A 23,688-nucleotide genomic window follows, 5' to 3' on the forward strand; every position below is an offset into this window, starting at 1 on the left:
AATGGACGAGATACGACGAGTTCAGACACACATCTCTTGGAATAAAGATGGGAGAGAAGATGGCCACATAAAATGATTTTCCAGGGGGAACTAAACATGTCAATATTTGTTCCGCCGTAATGTACAGTACAGATGTTCGTGTTTGTGTGCGAGGCGCGCGCGCGCGAGCGCTCGCCTTCTCTCGGCATTTTAAATGGCCACGCGACACGCAACACGTTATCAAAGGTGTTGAAGTGTTACATCCCTCCATTGACCTGTGCTCTCGCAACCTCACTACTCGACTGTTGGGTGTTGGGGATGTGTTATAACGTCTTCTCCAACACAGTCTCTCCAACGATGATGAATCACTACTCACTGTTGAGCGCCGGCGCTTGCGCGCTTGTGTGTGTGTGTGTGAAATACTTCAATCACAGGCGTGTTTTTGGAGCTTCCACCTTATTCTTTTACTATACAGCGAACCCGACGATAAGACGTGTTCCGTGACGTGTCCTCTTCCTTATGTAGTCTGTGAGGTCTCCTTCCCCATGATATATGTCGTGATTCATTGAGCTATGCTGCCAGACTCCCTGTGCCGTGTTACCCATTCCTCTCTGTTGTGTAGCTACACACAGTCTGCGCTGTTGTCCTGCTTCGTGTTCAAGACTGTCTACCGTAACTGTGCTGATCCTACGTTGCCCGACTACGTGCTGTGTTGTCACACTTCGAAGTGTGATGATTACGTATTCTCTGCTCCCTGGGCTATATTGACCCACTGTCTGTGATGTGCTACACCCATTCCCTGTTGTTTTGGTCAGCTCCGGCATGTCTGCCTTTGCGGGAGTCGAAAGGGAGTTAAGATTTTCATAGTCGTAGCCGACATGTTATATAGCACTTTGGTTGTACTGATGACTGACTCATGTTCGTATGCGACCCTGTCTGACATAGGCGGAGGGTTGGCACTATTGCTTTCGCTGGTGTTGGTGCTTGTATGTTGCTGGTTGTGTATGGCTTGTGTTATGACTGTTGTTGGCACTCTTACGTCATGCTGTAGCTGCCTGGATGTTGGCGTTGGCTGGCTGGATAATGCTGGTGTCTAGCTTGCTTGCAGAACAAGATAATATTTATAACATTTGAATCCCCAGGCCATAAAATAACTGGGAAATACATACTTTCAACAAATGTTAAAATTATGCTTATATTTTTCAGTTGCCGAACGGGTGGTGTCGTACATACTATGAAAGACACCACAAGTGATAAACAAGGAACCATTTTCCACGGAGGTAAAAATCTTCATCGAGCCCAGACCTCAAATGAGATTGAAAATGGATAAAGAGACAGTGACGCAAGGGCAGAAGAAGGATGGGGATGACCTGCCTTTTAAAATGTGGCTCGTCTAGACGTTAGGAAAGCCTTGAGGAAGTAAAGAACTCCAGAGATAAGTGGTACAGGGAAAGGGAGGAATATTTCGAAGAGGTCATCACAGAGTTGCTGTCGGTCATTCATGTGACGTGCTGACTTGCAGAGTATCCCGTGGTCTACCTAATGGCAGGGGTGCAGAAGTAACCAATGCGTGGGATCGAAATCCGAAGCAATACATGTAAAATAGGTGGGGAAAAAGGAGAACCTTCACTGCAGGTGGGTTCAGTTTTAAGGCCAGATAATGTTCACATATTAAGCTGAAGCTAACATTACCTATTTAGATGGTGGGTGTCGCTAAGTCCCGCTGATACCAGTAGATCTGACTGACAAGTGTCAACACTTTGACACCATATTAGCTGATGGCTGGGCTAAGAAACATACATCTGATGCCATCACAGCTGACGAACAGTTATCAAAAAAACAAAAACGTGCAACCGACGCTACTGCACCTCACGTAAGGGTTAACACACACACACACACATATATATATATATATATATATATATATATATATATATATATATATAGTTCCGACACCACCACTGTAGGCGATTAACAGCTGTTAGCATTAGTCACATCAACGACAACATCAACGACTAGTGCTACAGTCCACTCACATCTTCCCTGCTCAAGGGAGAAGGTGCTCCTCCTGCTGTAGCAGCAGTTCCAAGGTATAATGGACATCCCGAGGCTTAGCGAGCTCGTCACCTTCCCCGAATTTCAGCAAATACCTTCATCACGGAGACACTGCTGCAGGGTAAGCCTCAACACCGTGGGGTGTCATTAAGAGAAGTGACCCTAATATCCGGACCTCTCGGGGTTCTGGAGTTTGAAGCGATGGGCACCGAAGTGAAGGGAAAAGGGAACTCGAAAAGACTGGAGAGGGAAGGGAGGAGAGAGAAGACGGAAGGGGCATGGGGGGAAAAGTGGTGGAAGAAATGACTATCATCTCGACGTGAAAGTTAATCATGAAGCTTCGAAAATCAGGTTCGGGATGATTCGAACGGCTTCACGAGATGTATAAACAATAACTTCAACCTAAGTGGGCGAATTCCAGAACAGAGAATCTTGTGGCTACGAAGACAATACTTTACCGGGAGGGGAAAAAAATATATACCCATTTTCACACGAAAGGAGGAGGAGAAAGACAAAGAAAAAGGCACGCAAGTTGACCCCTGGGTGAAGGCGACACTCGAACCCCTCCATCCGCTCGCCTGTTTAGGGTGATACTTATTTACCGGGGGATTCTATCCTGCCGGATCGATAACCAATCTGCCCCAATTTTCAGTTAATTTCGGCAGCCGTTTCTACTGGCGGAGAAGATGAGGTTGTATATCGCAGTCCCCACGACGCAACGCCCACACCCCCTAGTTAATGTAGTGTTGCTCCTTACTCCCTCGCTAGTACTCCGTGTGATTCACACACACAACTCCGCTGAGTAACTCAGGTTGGTATTTTTCACGTCAGGATATACTGCTTCGCTGATGAGCTTCTGCCGAGTGTTTAGAACAGCGATCTACACAGCGTTTCTGATTAGTTCCTGTCCCTGATGACGTTATAACACACACACACACACACACACACACGTAGCCTTGTTCCTAATGAACCCTAGCGAGAATTATGACAATGATTCACAAAGTGCTGCTGATTAGTTCGGAAGGGTAATCCATTAATTAAATACATACCATTGCAGAAAATATATCTTTTAAAATTACGTATATAAACACAATAACTCTTCATATAACCCACTGGAGTTGCTTTGTTTCGGTTGGACTGTAATTTTGTAGAGTCTAGTCCAACAAACGAATCTCGGAAGAAGATCGAAGTCTCTTAAAATCACTTACACGAGTCAGGACGTCCAAGAACTAATCACTAAAGTTCCTATACCTATTTGGATTAATCTCACATTCGTCTCGCCTGCCCTGCGGGTTCATTGGCTGGCGCCAAACTAGGCTTGTGCTAATACTAATCTCAGTCTACTCTCAGTTGCCTGCCGTCACCAGAGGATTCAGCGAACGGCAACTGGGTTACGTAACGTCACATCAACGCCTGTCATCCCCCCGTCACACGTCACTAAAATGTTACGTGTTACATCCTACCGTCCAATCTTATTTAGTCTCTTACTTGGGCAGAAATGTTCAAGATACACATTTTTTTTTTTTTTTTAACCAATCACTATTGGCTTAAGGATTCCTTATCTAAGGTCTTCAACTGATTCAAGGCTGCGCTGAACACAGCAGCAGAAACAGGATAGACTCCTCTGAAAAGCCACGTCTGGTGAAGCTGTGTCATCTTATTGGACGAGAAAAAGGACAAATTTCGTCGAGGAATTTCTCACCCTTTTCACCCAAATGTGTCCATCATTTCCCTGCGACTGAGTGCAGCGCAGTCTCGAAGCTGCAGCAGAGAGAGAGAGACAGAGCCCCGTAAAAGCAGGTGGGGTGTGGGTATCGCATTCTAACCCATGAATAACAACCACCTTTAACGTCGAATAAAACGAACCTTTAAATGTCAATAACGCCCTCTTCAAACGGCACATAACATCCATCCACCTTCAGCGTTTTAAACGAGGGGGTGTCGATGACAACCCCCTTGTGTAACCCTTCCCCCACCCTGCACACACACACACACACACTAGCATCTCTCTCTCTCTCTCTCTCTCTCTCTCTCTCTCTCTCTCTCTCTCTCAGAAAGGCCTATACTTAAATCTTCATGCTTACATAACTTTGTCAGAATTCACATTTTTCTCCCCCTCCTCCCTCAAAGTTCCGTATGCATTACTGAATTATTCCCTTCCGTCAAATTTTCCTTTCATGTTTTTTTTCTTTCAGTTTCGAAGTTTCGTTGAGTTGCCGTGACTATATATTTTTTTGTGGACTTTTTATCTCTCGTAAAAATTTCAGTGAATCATCTCGTTTCATTAGATTTCACATTTTCCCCTGAATATTATCTACAGTACTTCGTTTCAAATTACATTCTAATTACTTTTATATAATACTTTTTTATATATTTCCTTCGTATGATCATATGATCCCGACCAAAGTTTCTGATCCCATCTCAAGAGAAAAATAGTAAATAATCTCTTAAGTGTTTTTTGGGATATGATTATAGCCTGGAATTATATTTCGCCACTCCCAAGTAATTGCTTAAGTAGCTCGCTCGCTAATCTGATTATGAGGTAATTGCCTCCTTCCCCAATTCTATTAGTTCTTCCTCTTGCATCCGTCATAAATCAATTTATTTCCCCCGTCATTCCCTGATGACGCTCGCCTGTCTATGATCTACTATCACTCGTTTCTCGTCTGTGTGAGTGTCTAAGTGTCTGTCTGTCTATCGTGTGGGGGTAAAGTCGACGGATGGTGTAAGGCAAGACATGGCAGGGGTAAACTGCCAGGTCCTTCCCGCTACCTGTACCCGTGCCAGCAGTGCGCGCTGCAGGGAGAGAGAGAGAGAGAGAGAGAGAGAGAGAGAGAGAGAGAGAGAGAGAGAGAGAGAGAGAGAGAGAGAGGTGCCGCCTCATTTCCTGAAGCTCTGTACATCATTTCCCGTGGATGATTCAACGATATATTATTTTTTTTCCTTCCTTGAAATCTACGTGATATCCACACCACTTTTTTTTTTGCAAGTCTTTCGAATTCTTTTTTTTTTTTTACCTGAACGAAAAATATGAACTGAAGTACCAGTAATTGGACAAAAAACAAACTCGAATCAACATAGCGAGTGTAGTAGCATTCATGTTCTCGGCTAAAATAATGGGCAATCCGATTGCTTTATGGATGGCGACAATGCTGTGTGGCGGGTGATCTGCTGGAGGGATACTGTGGCTCGAACCGTGTGAGAGCGGGCGCACGGAGTGTGGAGGGATTGGAAACAACACAGTCAAGTACGAGATAAGGCCACCTCCGTGCACTTCAAGTACCAGTGTTTATAGCCACGACGGTGATGGAACTTATCACACGAGTTGAGGGAAGTGTTTCTTGTCATTTCCTAGACCGTATTAGAACATTTCTTTCACGTGGCTATTACCCAATAAAAGAAATATACTCTTTTAAAAGGTGTCTGTCTATCTGCTATACGTGTTTCCCTTGTCACGCCAGCTATAATTCACTCCTCTCCAACGCTTGTTTCTAACCGATACGTAGGTGTATACATAGACAATCACTGACCTCAAATTCAGTTTTCATCCTCTGCTTCGATAAAACGTCACGAACTGCATTCATGAAAGCCAAAACGGCGAGACGCTTAAAGACAAAATTCTTCTCGACAGACAACAGGAGGAGGGAAAACAGCAATCACCTCCACTGATAACAGGAGAAGGGAAATCAGTAATCACCTCAACTGATAACAGGAGGAGGGAAAACGGTAATCACCTCAACTGATAACAGGAGAAGGGAAATCAGTAATCACCTCGATTGATAACAGAAGGAGGGAAAACGGTAATCACCTCAACTGATAACAGGAGGAGGGAAAACGGTAATCACCTCAACTGATAACAGGAGGAGGGAAAACGGTAATCACCTCAACTGATAACAGGAGGAGGGAAAACGGTAATCACCTCCACTGATAACAGGAGGAGGGAAAACAGTAATCACCTCGACTGATAACAGGAGGAGGGAAAACGGTAATCACCTCGACTGATAACAGGAGGAGGGAAAAGAATAATCACCTCGACTGACTGCAGGAAGGAGAGGGAGAGAGAAATGATCTTCCCAAGTCTCGCACTGCTCAATTCCGTTGAAGAAAATGGTGTATCTTACCTCTACCTGCGCCTGCATGAGCAGGTGAAGGCTCTTGTCCCTGAGGCACTTCTTCAGCTCGTCTCCAAGTGGCGTGTGGGAGCAGTTGACGGAATACGCCACCTGCCGCGTGTACTTGATGGGGTCGTTGACGAGGGACCAAGGTGCTAGGGACGACCCGCTCATCAGAACAGCTCGGTGGAACAGCCGTGGGTCTGTGGGTGTAGACAACAGGTTAGTGGACTGCAGTGAGTCAAGATTATATCTACAAAATTATGCAGAGTACTTCTAGTATGTGTGGTTTGTGTAATGGAACTAACATTTGCCGTCAAGTGAGCTGTTTTATTGGGGCTTTCGAACGATGCCGTGTGATGGCTAACGTGAAAGAGACGGTGACCTCCAGTTCTTTAAGAGCAAAGACTGTGTAATCCAGTTCGTTAAGAAGAAAGAGACTGTGACCTCCAGTTCATCAAGTGCTGTTCACATGATGAATACAATACTGCCCGACGGGAATATCAAAATTAAATATGTTATAGGAAAGAACTCCAAAATTACCATTCATCTTAAACCACTCACCCCCAGACATGCACGAGCTATTCTTTCGCCTCTGTACATCACCCATATCAGCAACACTACAGACATAGCCTAAAAATACCTTCATGCCCACGATACTGCTATAATCACTGAAAACAAGGGGAGTTATGAGGGACCTGTGTGTGTAAAGTCTAAAACAGGTAGTCTGTGGAAGCTGAGGTAACCACGACCCTCCCGCGTTGTGTATGACCTTTCACGACCACTATAAAGAAAGAATAATAGAAAGTTCATAAGAGGACTTCACAGCACATCCAAATCACAGTAACTGGGACACGAGCAATAATCATTCCTCAACAAGTAAGAGAAAAGAAGAGGTCAGGCTAGGGCAGACCAATTGTGAAAAAGGCTCTTGATGTAAAAGCACTTGTGACAGTCCTGTGTAATGGAGTCTCCTCTTAGAGTAAGTGAGGCAACAGGCCAGAAGCACTTCTTCAAATCAAGATTCACTCGTATCCATAATAGAATCCCTCAAAGCCTATTGCTGTATGAGCAATATCCCTATACACATCATCATCGAATACATGCTCTACATTGACCGAATCAATTTGGATCAACAAGCGAGCGAAGTACATGAATACAGTGGCAGCAGGAAAACAGAACATATGAATGTTTGACCATCATGTGGCGGCGATAATAAATGATACAGGAAGCTATCAAATTTCATGGTGCATGATTCTTTCATGAAGTGAATGTATAATGATACACATAATCTGGTCACAATTATTCAGATTTATATATTCTGTCAATGATTACACCAGGGACCAATTTCTATTAAAGATGACTGGTGTTAGCCAGGACCTTTCTAAACTCTCCTACAGCCCAAGGATGCGTTTTTTCCAGGGAAATGTAGACTCCTTTGGAGCGAAATGCTCTTTGACAAGGATATACTCCCAATCATACAGCTTTGCTTAAGTTGTCTTTCCAATCGCGGTTTAACTCGAGCAGGCAGAGTCCGGCAGCCCCAATATATACTTTACGGCACCAATAATAAACTTGAATATTTTTTGGTCTTTCCATAAGAGCCAACCCCAAAACAGTGCAATATATTTGCTGCAATACAATATATTATCCGCTCCTGTAAAGGATAATACTACGAACATTAGCACATACCATAAACAGTTTCCCGTATCAATACCAGAACCTTTCGCAAGGAATCTAAACTGTCAATAAATGTGATACGATGCTGTATATGTCATCAAACGCTCTCAAGTCGGATTCATGGCCATATTTTCTTCGAGCCATTTTTGCTGCAATTTTCTATCATTACCTTTGTTGCTTTCTATTTTCGCTGATACACAAGTTATTCTTCACATGTTTTTGATACGACTGATTGTCTTTCCAAAGAGAATATACCAAGGAATAATTTGCCACCTTTGGGAGAGCAAGCCTTGACATATAAGCATTCGCTCCATACGTTTTATCTATAAATTTGGGTATTCCTTCCTCTCTTACTTTCAGCTTGTTTCTCCACTGCTTCAGCTTGTCTTCTATTTCCATCATCCGTCTCTTCCTTCGCATGCCGATGATCTGTTCACCACAGCGCTTGTAATGGACCCATAATGCCATCCTCCGATTAACTCTGTGAGATCTGGTTTCATCATGAAGCTGTGGTTTTGTCTGTTCCTCTTAGCCAGGTGTCTCTTGGCGAACGCGAGACAACTGCAATCTAGAACACAGCCTGTGTCTTTGAAGCCTGTGCGAACTTCACTGTATTTACCATACCAACTGCTGATGACTCCAAGGCACGTTAAGTCTGTCGCAAAAAAAGTGTAGAACACCTTTTATCTCCCCCTGGCACTAAGTCTTTTAATCTTCTCCACGTAAAATGTTCCAGTCACAAACAGAAGACCTCACTGAAGCCAGGCTAAACATGAAAAAAAGGGGAGGACTTGCCTGTATTTACTATACCAAGTGCTAGTGACTACAGGCATGTTACGTCTGCAGCAAAGAGTGTAGAACACCTTTTATCTCTCCCTGGAACTAGGTCTTTTAATCTTCTTTATGTAAAAGGTTCCAGTCACGGACAGGCGACCTCGCTGAGGCAAAGCTACACACGTTAAAGAAGGGGAGGATGAAATAAGACTTAAGTACAGGGTGTGTAGAAGGCACTGTTGTCTAGTCCCTGATAATGCCTGCTCCACAAGCTAAGCAGCATCACTCATCTTTCACTTGGTCATCATCAGCCAGTACGAGGCATCAGAGTGGACATAACTTGGGTGACAGCTCCCAAAGCTTCCTCTGCTTCCTGGAGACTCGAAGTCAGGAACTATACAGACTCCTGCAGAGGCTCGTACTGTAGCAGCTAGAGAGGAGAGTCTCTCCCACGAGTCTGTCATAAAGAACTTCCCATTGTCCAAGCAAACGAAATCCTGGTTATCATTAGAGTCGTCTAGCCTCATTCACAGCTGCTATAGTTATCTTACTATCAGACTGTGATGTTCTTGCTAATCTTAGCATCCCACAGACTCAGTCTTTCAAGTTCCCCTGTAGCATTCGACATTCGCCATAACAGAATATCTAAGAGACTATATACCACGATGCCTTTCTTAAGATCATTCCTCTCAGCAGAAAAAATAAGAACGTCTGTTCTTGGATTGGGCAACATCTTCTAAAAACCTCCTGTATTAGAGTACGGTGGCTTACAGGCTCTTGTATTAGGATCCAGTGGCTTATAGACAAAACATACTGAGGGATACTGAGGTATTTTTTTGGTGTGTTCCAACATTCTGGTCTTCTTGTCCTCGCTCATAACACCCCGTGTTTCTTATACTCTCAAAAACAAACTCGCTTTATGCCTGAAAAAAAAAAGAGTAAGGCTTCGACACCATCCAGCTGCAGTGGCTCAGCTGACTGCACCCTTCATCACCTGAAGATGAGGAAAACATGTTTTTACTTAGGCAATAATCCCACTCATCCCGCCGCGCATGATATTAAGAAAATCTCATAAGCTACGAAACGATTCAGCATGAAATGCCATCCCCTTGAAAAAGATGTTATTAGCGGAAGTATTCGCTGCTCTTCACCCCGCTTCGCTACGACTCCCTGATAGATATGAATAACTATGCTCTTATGATACTTGACAAGACTATAGGCAATTAATATCCTCAAACGACTCCGTGGATATCTTTTCTGCTCTCAAAGGCCACAGGCATGTGAAGGTCGCTCGTGGAAAGCCATAGACTATAAGGGATTTCTTTCGTCGTCGAATGAGGAAAGGTGTTCAGTAGTCTCTTCAAGAGGATGGACACGAGAACTTTGGTTCGGAATCTTTTAGAGAATGTTCACACTGAGGACGAAACAGCCAAGTTCATCTTCCGACCAAAGAACATCATCCTTATTATGTTTCCTCTACTTTTTTCCCCATAACGAGTCTTCAAAGGTTCCTTTTCACTTCTCATTCCTTCATTACCATTTTTGCTTCACATTCACGGGATTCTGGGTCAAGATCCGGCGACCTATTGACGTCTCCACTGCAGCCACTTCTATTGACGGCTCCACTGCAGCCACTTCCCTAAGCATGGAAGACATATTAGGCCAATCCGTGAGCGCTTGTCGACATAGCCTCCCCAGACGCGCAGAGACAAGAGAAAATTTAACATCCTGTGACATTAACAAAGACTTAACATCCTGTGATATGACAGAAGGATTAACACCTTGTGATATTACAGAAGAACTAACACCTTGTGATATTACAAAAGAATTAACAGTCTGTGATATTACAGAGGTAACATCATGTGATATTACAGAGTAACATCCTGTGATATCCTAAATGATTATACAAAAGAATTAACATCCTGTTAATATCTTTGTTAAGAGGTACCAATATGTTTATAACCTGGTAAGTGATACCCCGCGTTAATTAGCAACCTAACCATTGCTATCCGGTGGTTGATTGGCTACAGAGTTATCAACAGACTGTGATAACTTGGCTCATCTTCTCTAAATCGAATTCAAAACACAAGGACGGATACTCAGTCGCATGATGTGGTGTCGTGTTCCACACCAAGACGAAGAAAGCAATGTAACAACGAAAACAATGTAACCACACCTCCACCAGCAGCATTGAGAAAAGGAATCCTCCAAAAAAGTTGTAAAAAAAAAAAAAAATTGTATATTATAAGTACAGTTCCCAACCAGCATTTTGAGTGTCATAAACCTGAGCTGAAAGGGTTTGGCTCTTCAGTTTTCTGCGCCACAAAGGATCGTCTGCAGTAATGACTCCTGATCCCGTTTTCGTCCATTTATTCTTGTTTTTAAATTCATATAAAAAAAGTAATATCTTGTATGCTCTATAACAACCATTTCCTATTTCTTTTACACATGTCTTACTGTATTTACGTATACGGTGTTATTTTACTTTGCTGGAAGGAAGCGAAGTCTGAAACAAGAGAGATTCTGCAGCATCGTGTCTTGTGGCTAAGATGGCATGGGATGGAGGGGTGAAGGGTGAGGGTGATGAAGCTGAGGCGAGTCTGGGGGGAGGATAAAGTGGTGTGTGTGTGTGTGTGTGTGTGTGTGTGTGTGTGTGTGTGTGTGTGTGTGTGTGTGTGTGTGGCAAGGATGAGGTCGCGAGCGTGGGTGTGGTGGAAATTCTCTTTGTTCAGGGGGATGGGTGGGTGTGTGTGTGTGTGTGGGAGGGCGTGTGTGTGGGAGGGTTTGAGTGAGTGAAGGGTGTCTTCTTGGGAGGAATTAAGGGCGATTTAAGGTAGAGGAGGAGGAGGAGAGGAGGATTGGCGCTCGTGGGAGGAAGAGGTGTGTGTTTGTTCTTGGTAGGAGGACTGGAGGCTCCTGGAAAGAGAAAAGAGAAGGGCGGAAAGAAGGCGAGACGAAGTTGTGGAAGCCAAGGGGGATCAGTGTGCAGGAGGTGGATTTGGAGTGATGTGGAAGGCGGCTGGGTGGGTGTGCTGAGACAGAAGAGTCGGGGGATAAAGAGGATTCAAACAGGGCTGAGAGAGCAGGTGCTGTGAAGCTACATGTAGGAGTATGCCGGTGTTGCGAGGCTGTACAACGGAGGTAATGCTTTTCATCAAGTGTTGCGAGGCTGTACAACGGAGGTAATGCTTATCATCAAGTGTTGCGAGGCTGTACAACGGAGGTAATGCTTATCAAGTGTTGCGAAGCTGTACAACGGAGGTAATGCTTATCATCAAGTGTTGCGAATCTGTACAACGGAGGTAATGCTTATCATCAAGTGTTGCGAGGCTGTACAACGGAGGTAATGCTTATCAAGTGTTGCGAGGCTGTATAAAGTCGATGCTTATCATCTGCTTGACAGCAAGCACGCAGGTGCTGTGCGATTATGTGTTGGGGAAAAAGAGCAAGTGTAGCTTAGTGTAGAAACTGTGTTGTCTGGATACACACAGGAAGGAGTGGGTGTCGTCTAGCAGAGTTTACAGACGAGCGAATGTCATCAGGCGACGAGTATGACAGACTGGGTGTTGTCATGCTGCATGCGGAGGGGAGTATATTTTGTTGAGGCTGCGTGTGTTTTTAAGAGAGAGAGAGGGAGAGAGAGCGCGCGCGCGTGCCGCCATGAAACATGTGGAAGCCAGTGGATTTTATCAAGGAGGGAGCGCGGGGGAGCAAATGACGTTTGTCAGTTGCATCTAAGTGAGAGCGAGTGTCGTCAACAATCATGCATGAAGGAGAGGGCTGCCGTCTAGCTTCGTATAGCATGACCCGAGTGTCTGTTAACGTCATATAGGATGGAGTGGTCATCGTCAGGCATTATACAAAAAGGATATGGGTGTAGGTTAAACTTAACACACGTAAGGGAGTTGTCGTCAAACATCATACATGAGGAAATGGGCGTTTTGAAACTTGTTTTGGGAGGGTGTGTGTGGTCAAGTCTCATTCAAGTTGTCGTAAAGCATGATCAAAGATCAGAATACTTTTCGTTGAACCTCACACAGGGTAAGAATGGGTTGTCGCGAAGCATTACAGACGTGGATATGAGCGTCGTGAAGTATTGTATGTGGCAGGGATTAATGAGCATGGTTAAGCCTCCCTCGCATGGAAAGCATTGGTTCCCGTCCGGTAATATATGCAAGAGAGATCGAGTGTCAAAAGCATTATCCAGGAGGATGAAGATCTCGTGGAGGCGCCTGCAGGCACTGAGTGGGTGTCTTAAAAGACTTGCCCGAGGGAGGGAACGGATGTTCTCACAGACCCCAGGCTGTGGTGTGTAAATGTTGCGAGTCTGTCTGAGGGAGGGAGTGGGTGCTGCAATATTGCGTGGCGAGTTCAAGCTGCATGTTGAGGCGTGTGTGTGTGTGTGTGGGTGGGTGTCAGGCATCACATGGGAGTGAGTGGGCGGCATCAGGAAACATGCACGAAGTAGTGGGTTGCCCTCGCACACATAGCTAACAGTCCTTAACCACAGAGTTATCAGTAGTAAATGGCCACAACATGATCGTTAAGAATACGCAAATTACCTCGTCACGTTGCACGAGTCAAAACTATCTTCAGTCTTGTTCCCGTGTACGAAGCTGGAGAGCCGAGACCTCAAAAGAAAAAAAAAAAAAAATAGAAAGGAAAAGGATTGCTAAAAAGGAACGAAAAAATGAAAATAAGAAATATCAAACGGATGCGGGAGAGAGAGAGAGAGAGAGAGAGAGAGAGAGAGAGAGAGAGAGAGAGAGAGAGAGAGAGAGAGGGGGGGGGGAGGTTGAGGAGTGGGAGCTGTGGACGAAAAAAAAAAAAAGAAATAGTGGGAACTGCAGAGTGGAAATATAAACAGGAATATCGAATATGTTTAAAAGAACACGTGGTAACAGAAGCCACAAGGAAACATGGCACGAGGGGGCGGCGGGCAAGACACGGGCAGAAAAGGAGAGAAAGAACACTGGAATACAAGATACGAGGAAAAATAAACAAAGACGAAATACGCAGGAGAAAAAAAAAGAGGAGAGAGACATGATAACGGGGAGATATGACAGGGAGAGACTGAACACAAGGGAGAGACAAGATGAAGAGACTAAACACAGAGGGAGAGAGACGCAGAGGCAAGTTAAAGGGCACCAAAACATGAGCTGACAAGTCACAGAGGGAGAGAAACCCGCACACCTGGCGATACGGTGAGATAAGACACGGAGAGAGGATATGCGAGAGGAGAAAATACGGCAAGAGGAGTCGCGAGTCAGACCACGGTAGGAGATCACACGGGAAAGGCAGAAACACGGGCTAGAGAGAGGACACTTGGAAATACGGCCGTGTTAAGAGAACAAGATCAGCGACAGGATATGGAGCGAGGGAACACGGTGAGAGCGGTGACTCACTGATCACACGGTTGTGTCATCAAAGATCTTTGGTGGACGTGTGACGACGTGGTATGTAAGAGGGCCGTTATACTACCCTCGGATAGGAACAGGTCAGTAACGCGTTCTGGTCCAGTACGAGAGCTTTATAAACACGTTGCACACGTAGGTCAATCCTGGGGACTGTCTCCCAACTTGACATTCCATGTTCTAACCGAGTGACATAAAATGACTCAGTCTGATGGGCGTGGTCTATCGAAGACCCACGACTATGGAAAGGTTTGGGGTGTCACAGACTCACAACACTGTGAGGGGTTTGGTGTGTTGTAGACTCAGAGCATACTAATATATAGGCTCTCAGACTCAAAACAGGGTTAGGGGTCGGTTGTTATAACCTCCCGGCACAATACGGAGCTGGAGCATTATATTTTCATAATGTCTATCAGGTTAGGTATAATCAACAAACAACACTGGGAAGTGCTGGCGTGTCTTTAAGCTGATAACACTCGAAAGGGTTGTTGAGTCTTGGGTTACCAAGTCCGTAAGGAGCTTAAGAGCTTACGGAAAGAGAGAGAGAGAGAGAGAGAGAGAGAGAGAGAGAGAGAGAGAGAGAGAGAGAGAGAGAGAGAGAGTCAGGTGTCTTAGGCTTTCAACAAAATGGGAAGAGAGGATTGTGTCGGGATGTTGGGGGGGTGTCGTAACCTCACGCCACGTATCATAACAAGAGCCATGCATAAATACCGTGGGCCTAGAACAATATCGGGAGGAAATACGGGAGAAGAGAGAGAGGAGAGACTGGCACTCGTTGCTGATGCAGTGACATTCTCCTCCTGACGATGCAGGACATGGCTAACGGCGGACCCGCGGGCATCAGGACTGTGTCTGACGCCACTAACACCAGCTGGTGCTCGTGGGCGACAGGCGGGCTGAAACCTTCCACTGAAGCCATGGATCAATATTCTGCTGAAGACTAGACCTATGAAATATAATCACCCCTGATTACGCTGAAAGTAACGTTAACACTTCTATGATATCCTATGAGCTGTGAGGAACTAGGATTTGGAAGAAAGCAAGATAAAAACGCGCGCGGAAATGTTCGGAGAGGTTCGTAATATGCAGTAAATATGCACGAACGAAGCATAAAGCAGAGGAAAGAACTGCAAATGTTGCCCACAATGACCAGTATGTCTTGCCTGGTGCCGCCTCGCTCCTCCAGCCTCACCATTAAAAGCTGCACTTATGCTGGAATTTACCATAAATACTTGCTTTACAACCGCAAGTTCCCAGAGGAATTGAAGATACTACCTCATCGCTGACGAGAGAATTCAAACCACCACTGCCTCAGCTTGTTCATCATCCTGTTGCCCTAAGTCTATCAACGATACTCAACATTAACCTTCCCGCTCGACGAAACGCCTTTGAGAAAGGCTCCCGCAGTGCTTTAGGAAGTCGGCCATATTCACTGAGCGGGGCCACTGGTTTAAGAAGTGCGGATGGTGAATTGTGTATGTCTTTGTGTTGCGAATGCAAAGAAGTAAGTAATTTGATTGGATACTTACACACACACACACACACACACACACACACACACACATTATCCCTAACTCGTCCCCTGAATCCCTCCTTAAATGAGAGCATTCAAGGACACCAACTGTCTGCAACCAAATATAAATGCATTCAAGTTCAAGGACAACGAAGCACTCAGCAAGCACTTCACGCGTGAGATCAGGCTACAACCATAATGTGCTTCTCAGATTTGGTCACCTCACCTGAAGAAGCACAAAAGAGATAATGGGGAAGGTCCAGAGGAGAGTTGAAAAGATGGTTTCAGAACAAAAATAGATGAGTTACAGGAAAATGCTAAGGGGAATTCGATTTGCCCGTCTTGGAAGAGAGAAGAGTTTGGGGCGACCTTACCACAACCTTTAAGGTTTTAGAACAGACTGATGACGCAAACAGTGAATAGTTTTTCAAGAGATATAGATGACGTGAAATTAAGCAAGAAACTTAAGACGTGGAGTACTTTTGATGTAAAAATGGTGGATGAAAAAAAAAAAAAATAGAATTAGAGATGGTAAATGCAGAAAGAAAATATTTAAGATTGCCTAACAGTAGAGAATATTCAAAGAAGGTGGCCCCGCGAACGTAAAACCTCACTCTCCGTAGAGTACAAATGGGTAATTACACACGATCTTCCGCAAGGACAAATGGCTAATGACACACGATCTTCAACTTCCAACGCTGGCGCCCCCCCCGGATATTGCTGAAAAATTCTGACCCAAGAGGTACAATCTCTCTGGCAAAGGCCATCAGTCCACACGGTTCTGTCGCTGTTCCTCCGGCGCAACGAAGCTTCTTTTTGAACGAGATTATTTTCGAAGTTAGCAACTCAATGCTCTAGGGCGCGTCGCTAAGCGGATTTACAGAACGCCTTAGTCCCTAACGTGTCGGTGTTAATGTCGAATATTTTTGAGGTTGGGTTTCCAGATACCTTTGAACTTTTTCCCTCAATTCTTTTTAAAGTTCAGTGGCCTCCAGGAGACCTCGAGTACAAGAAATGCATTGGGGGGCGGGCCAGTTGTCTAACAACAGAAGAACGCCACCAGCCCGGCGAAGCAAGATGACGGACGCTTTCAATCAAAATCATTTCCTCTTTCCGCATACGAATAACCACTACTCAACTCGCACCCTTGCCTTTACTAAGAAATGATCCCGCATCTCACTTCCTGACCCTCTCACCCTGGCCTCCACTATGAAAAGACCCGACATCTTAAGAGCTTGTCCACTCAAGCATATTGACTGTGGTCTCGACCTCAATGTTCGTACCGTTAGCCTGGTCTAAGATGCAGGCGAAGGATCTTTCCTCACTTCATGGCACAGCTCGAGGTGTCCACAATATGTCACCTTCGTTTCGCAGCCGTGTGCGAGAAGTGAAGTGACGACGAACTGGTACAGAGGGAGCCGTGAGTGAAGTCCTTGAAAGTCACGGTCGTCGAACAATTTTCCATGGGTGGTTATAAGAAGGTCTCGCTCTCCTGACTCGATAGACACAAACATATGCAAGCAAATACGTGCGAATAAACAAAATTAGTAGATTAGGCTGGTGTGTGTGTGTGTGTGTAAAGCACACACGGGAGTAAAGACATGGTACATGCTTACAGGGCTATGAGACGGGCAACACGTGTGCAAAAGTATCATCATAATCACACACAACCATTCGCGCGCACACACACACAACTCAGATACGCAAATAATGTGCTTTTCTATGCGAGGTGAAGACAATAATGAGAAACCACAAAGCCTTGCTCCTTTTACACACACAGTAAGAACACACGAAAAAAGTGAAAAAAAAAACCAACAATCCTAAGGTAATGTGGAGTTACATTTACCATCGATACATGAAGCGAGTGAGGCTTAATCTTGTCCATGACAGCGACAGAGTAATCCTCCTAGAAAAGACTCCCAAGTCCAGGAGAGACCCCATCCACCACCCGTGGTAAAAGGCCCACCACCAAAATCGCCCACTCTTCCCTGCTCCCTCACGGTGCAGGAGTTGATGGTTATCTTGTTTATGGAGTTTGGCCTCGGCCATTACGGCTCTCTCAGTACGGAGTCGGAGGGCGTCTTCTTGCAGAGTCTTGTCTAGGTCATTAGTGCCTTTCCACCTCCGTCTCCCTCGCTCTCTCTCTCTCTCGTACATGCACTAACGGTACCTTTGCTCTACACAACCCCAGAGGGGTCCTTTTACGCTTCATGCTCTCAGTGCCGGCATTAAAGTGTGCCGTATCTTCTGGGGGGTTAAGCAGACTGTGAGTGGGTATAGGGGAACTTCACGGGCGGTGGAGTTCACGCTTACGGTACGAGATTGAAGTAGGATGGATTTCAACCCTGAGTACATCGATACTCCCTTTATTGTGATTAAGAAACGCTATGTATAACTGTACTAAGTCTCTTGATGCCATACAACATTTAGAAATCGGCCATTCCTAAGATTCGATAATCAAGCAACAGGTTATATCAACTTGGTTTTGGACCTTGGGCGATCTGCACGACTCGTTTAAAACCCAAGCCACGAACCGTGACATATTGGAAATGTGTCCGACCTTGTCTGACATTTAACCTGCTCTGCAGAGGTTTGGCGAGGTGGATTCAAAAGCTTGGTGGAGATTCGTTGGTCAAATTTTTCCTGTGTTTGACATTTTTTTCACCCTTACTCTTAGCGATTTTCTTGTGATAATTGACGATTTCTCCGCGATTTTCACAGTGAGCGATTTTTCCCTAAATGGTTAATATTAATCTTTTCTTCAATTTCTCAAATTTTCATGACAAATTGCTCACTGTTGGTACATTTCTCACTCTCGTGGTTGAAGATAACTCCATCTGCCTTCGCTCATTATTTCCACTAGCAGCGGAAATTTCCCATTTCTAGGTAAAGATGTAAACTTTACGAAACTTTAGAGATTATGAGACCCCGACGAGATCCTTGAGATGGGGATGTAACATAGGATTTCCTAAGTATCCTAAGGAGGATCATCAGACAGAAGCGACACAGGAAACGGTATCACCATTAGATATCGCATCACAAAAACCATACCGATGATGAGAGAGAACACTGAGAGTTGAGAGATGTGGGAGGGGCTGGAAACCTTAGATAAATCGAGGCACAACAGACTTAAGAGAAGTCAAAACAGTAAGAGAATATATGGAAGAGGCACAAAGATCACCCTTTGGAACAGGCTGTCCAAAGTGGATGTTTCAAGGACGAAGGAGCAAGTTCTGATGCACATTATGCAAAAGGCAAAGAGAAGTACCGTCAGGTCCATACGACTCTGTGGTGTCCGAACGAAAATGTAATGGCTTCTGAACTGTGCAGAGAAAAGCTTTACAAGGAGGAAAACGAGCGTCATAAGGAGTAGTGTCCGAATCGACCAGGATGGAGTTAGAGGGTTAAAAGCTACTGTATCGTCTGAGCGGGAAATCGAAAGGAAGAGTGAGAAACAGAGATTGTTAATGATACCTGTGGCCAAAGAATAATAATAATCTACTAATGGAAACAGATGAGAGGTTATCCCGCCTTTGAATAAAGGAATGCTACACCGCACGACGGATACATCTGTAATAACTTCTGGCCAAAAGATTTTCGAAGTCCAGTACGATGGGACATGCTCAAACCAAGAGTAGCGGAACAGCGATTTAGAATAAGAGAGTCTTAAGAGGGAGAAGGGATGGATGCGTCTATTCCTGCAACAATATCTGTGCAATATACTCAGCATTGAGAGTAATATTTAGCGTTCTTTAGTCACTTCATCAACTTCCTTTGCCCTGTGTACGTTCATACACACTACCTCCACTACGAATAACATATAAAATACGAGTCAAATGTACCATAAGCTATAACACTATCAAGAATCAAAAAAGCATTACGAAAAGTAAATACTCAAAAACACTACATGAAAATTCGACCACTAGTTGGTTGAAGAACGAAAACGATTCTTAAAAGTCGACCTTATATGATTAAGGCATCTGGTGGCTGTGGTGTCTCTAGGCAAACTAGTTCTCAAGGAAATACGAACGCGCAAGACGTCCTAAGTCTAGACACAGTCAATAGGTACACACAACAACACAACGCACGCGTGTGTGTGTGTGTGTGTGTAGGTGGCCGCTTGATGCTATCTCACTTCCAGAGCAATGACGTCAAAGGGCCGCCCGGGCGGGTTGCTGTGTGTGTGTGTGTGTGTGTGTGTGTGTGTGTATGGAGGCGGTGTCGCTGTGAACAAACACCTGCCAGCTTCGTGCGCGTCGTGGCTCGGCGAATCCACAAAAGATGCCTCTCATTCTGCAGGCTAAACGCTATTTCTATCTCACGCCCTACAACTAAGCTCTCTCTCTCTCTCTCTCTCTCTCTCTCTCTCTCTCTCTCTCTCTCTCTCTCTCTCTCTCTCTCTCGTAAGGGGTAAAGAGTTATATACACCTCTTACATATTCCAAGAAAAATTTAATCATTTACTTTCTTTACATAGACAAACATCCGATTGTGAAAAATCTTACTGGCTATCTTTTCAAAAGGAGAATCTCATTACCGTGAGATTTTTCGTTTTTCGTTATAATTAAACGTAAACTATAACGCTCTAAAGACTCTAAGCTTGTTTACGCCTATATTTCCAGTCACAGATTCTCTCGATCCGTTTTTCTTTTCGTTATGGTGTTTTCGTCTCTTCTGTAAGACTGCATAAAATGATGCGAGTGAAATAACCGACTTATATTTCTTTCTTGTATCTCCCAAGATGATGTGATTATTACACGAAAGTGCACTTGGGAACTTATCGTGTTTCCTTTCCCCTGTGGACTCATAGGAATATTATATTTTGGAATAATGTATGAATATCCAAATGTGAAATGGACACTTCCTGTCTCGAGTTATGTATACACATAACCCGTGCAGACGCTTTGGCAGGGGGGGGGGGGGATTTAGAATTAAAAACTGTCATGGGATTTAGAATTAAAAACTGTCATAAAAAAAGTAAAATGAAAAAAAGAAAGAAAAACGAAATTATTCCCCCACTGTGAGGCTTCTGGTAAATGAAGTGTACCCAGGCGCGGAGTTCGACGCATTTTCACCGAGGCAGGGAATCGAACGGGGATTCTCTCTGTTGCGAGTCGCCACCACTCAGCCGAATGGTAGCGTCTGGGGCTAATTTTAAACCTCCCTCACACTAGCCGAGCTTGGCCTCGAGATGTTTGAGGGATGTGGGAGACGAAGGGCTGCAGAGGTGGAGGAGGAGGAGTCTGGTTGGTCGTGGAGGTGTGGATGGTGTATGCCAAGGAAGAGGTAGAAGGTGTTTACCGAATCGGTGGGTTGGGGAAAGCCACGTAAGCGCAGGTGAGGTGCACAGGGCAGGTCAGGACGTGATGGTTAGAGGTGCGGAGAGCAAGGGGACAAAGGAATGTAGAGGGTAAAGATGGTGTAGAGGGCCTAGAGAGAGCGAAGGGCTTCTAAAAGAGGGGTGAAAGGCATGTGAAGATGTAGAGGGAAGGGGAGGAGTGGTGGGGAAGAGGTGTGTGTGTGTGTGTGTGTGTGTGTGTGTGTGTGTGTGTGACCGGCGGGTCTATATGTGGCGCTCAGCTTTACTATGGCCTCAGGTCACACACCTCTCTCCCATCCCTCAGGTTATCAGTGGTTGGGTGAGCGTCCTCCCCCGCCACTGAGTGGATGGCCATACACCCGCTTCATGATCAGTGGTAACTGGGAAAAACATGTACCTCACACTCTGGGGCCATGCTAGCCCTGCAGAGCAAGGGGAGAACAGGCATGTCTCCTAAGAGAGAACGAATTTTCAGATGGACGGCACACAGCACTGTGAAATTGGACTCGACTAAGATTATCATTTCCAGAAAATATTGTACACGAGTCGTGACAATTCAAGGAATAACCTAATTAGAATTTCTAAAGTCCTCCCCCCCTAAAGAAAAATAATCAGGTCATTGCAACATAAACCGAGGTCATGCAAAGTAATATGGACGTGTTTCACCTTAGAAGTAAGTACACACATTCGGAGGCGGCAGAAAACAAAAACAGTGTCCTTGAACTGGGACGGGATAATTAGTCCCATTATCATTTACAACAGTGTTAATGACGGGTACATACCTACGGTGCCAAAACTGACGGACGGAGAGACTACAACTAAAGCAATCATGCATCACTTTCGGTAACATCTCTTCTTTCGTGCCGAAAGGTACGACCATACTTCATCAGGAAAGTGAAACTGTAATTCTTAACTCTTCTAAATCATTCTGGTGACACTCGACTCGATCGGTGCCAATCAGCTACTGGCTAGGAACCACTGGAGCCACTCATCCTCCTCCCTTCCGACTCGCACACAATCCTTACTCTCTCAGTAAAAACTCCCAACTGCAATCTGTAGCTAACAAGATATATCTTCACAAATCTCACAATCGAATTATCACCACGTCCAAAATGACGTGGGGGAGGAAAAAATATAGTGCCATTCATTACGCAGGGTAGGTTTAAGAGAACCTGTGGAGTAAACTTTACGTTGCGATGCGAGTGCGTCAGTGAATGAATAGAATCAGATGATTCACACTTTATCAACACTAGCTTATACGCTACTAGATCGGTACCCAATTTAAGGAAAAAATTTTGGACCTATATAAACGTAGGGGATCGTACTGGCACCGTACAGGACATAAAGCCCCGAAAGACTTATGAATCAGAACCATTAATCATTCTACATGCAAATCCACTAACATTACGAAATAACATCTTACATTTTTTTTTTTTCATGTTGGCCGAGACGACACAGGCAGGCGAAGCCCTAATGAAGGCCATCCCATCAACGATATATATCTTAGCCTGAGCTAGGTACCCATTTTATCGACCAACCCCCTAAGAGGTGGAAGAACAGCTGGGTTGACCGTGGACTGACTGCCGCAACTAGTAGTCGAACCTATGCGCGCGATCCCTGTGCGGCCCCGTGAATGCGTCACGGTCAGGAACGCTAACCACTCCACCACGCAGGTTTTTTTTCAAAGGGTCTAGACCCCCACACGCTGCTGCCTTGCGGATCGCGACTCCCAAGTTATATACTTATTCAATAAAGTTCAGCCGACGTTTTCACCGATACCGGGTTGGGATTCGGGATTTGGGAGTAGCAGACGTACGGGAGCTTAGTGACGGTCAATCACTACTGGTCTTGTTACACAGGAATCGAAGGTTATATATCCTAAAGGAAGGGGTATTCTTTTATTCATGTCTTTACCTTGCTCCCTTCCTGTCTACACACACACACACACCTCTATCTATCTATCTATCTATATGTCTATCTATATACACACACACGCGTAACAGTTCATTACACACATTTAATTCGGCTCAAGAGTTGAGTTATCCATATCACATCCTACGTAAACCTCACTACGACACAGCCACCACCACCTTCGCTGGGGGTTAACCTGATGGAGGGAACCAGAAAAAAAAAAAAAAAAGATAGTCTATCAAGTTTCCATAAGTTCCTCATCCGTCGCTCTCTCCCCTCAGCCCGCCCCTGGAGCCAATAACGGTCTCAGCATCTCAATCTGAACTCCGTGCCTAACTCTGGGAATCTATCGACCCCGAGTGGAATAGGATAAGCTGGTGTACTCGTCGAAGACTCGCAAGTCCGATGCTTCTCGTTGGAACAAAAATTCATATGAAGGCCACTGAACCCCTGGGTTAAGTAGCTGAACAACTGCGTAGGCAGGCCACTGAACCCTGGGGTAAGTGGTTGAAAAATTGCGTAGGGAACGCCACTGAACTTTAAGGTAAATGGCTGAACAACTAATCTGAGAGGCCACTGAACACTGGTACAAGTGGCTGAATAACTGTGCAGGGATGCCACTGAACCCTTAGGTTAGTGGCTGAACAGCTGCACATTGAGGCCACCTGACCCTAAAGTTACTGACTGAGCAACTGCGTAGAGGCTAGGGCGTAGGGAGGACACTTAACCTCGACGAAAGACACTGAGACTATGCACAGGAAAGCCATCGACCCTGAGGCAACTGAGGGAGGAGCTGTGCTCTTGTAAGAGGGCATCGCCCGTATCAAGGCAACTCTTCAAAGTAGTCACCAACCCTGAGGCAACAAAGCAACTGCACACACAATCCATCCCAGCTGTATAAAACAGCTGGCGACCCCGAAGTAAATTACAA

The 23,688-nt window shown here is 45.0% G+C and overlaps 1 protein-coding gene across 3 annotated transcripts in view; it reads right to left on the minus strand.

The window, feature by feature from the left end:
- Positions 1-23,688, minus strand: part of LOC139754258 (neuroligin-2-like) — a 158,272-nt gene that overhangs the window by 42,011 nt on the left and 92,573 nt on the right. For all 3 annotated transcript variants that reach the window (XM_071671609.1, XM_071671610.1, XM_071671607.1), the window contains exon 4: positions 6,156-6,349. In XM_071671609.1, the coding sequence (XP_071527710.1) occupies positions 6,156-6,349 (194 nt within the window). The remainder of the gene's footprint in view (positions 1-6,155; positions 6,350-23,688) is intronic.

The sequence above is a fragment of the Panulirus ornatus genome, chromosome 16 (genome assembly GCF_036320965.1).
Source record: "Panulirus ornatus isolate Po-2019 chromosome 16, ASM3632096v1, whole genome shotgun sequence".
In the NCBI taxonomy this organism is placed as follows: domain Eukaryota; kingdom Metazoa; phylum Arthropoda; class Malacostraca; order Decapoda; family Palinuridae; genus Panulirus; species Panulirus ornatus.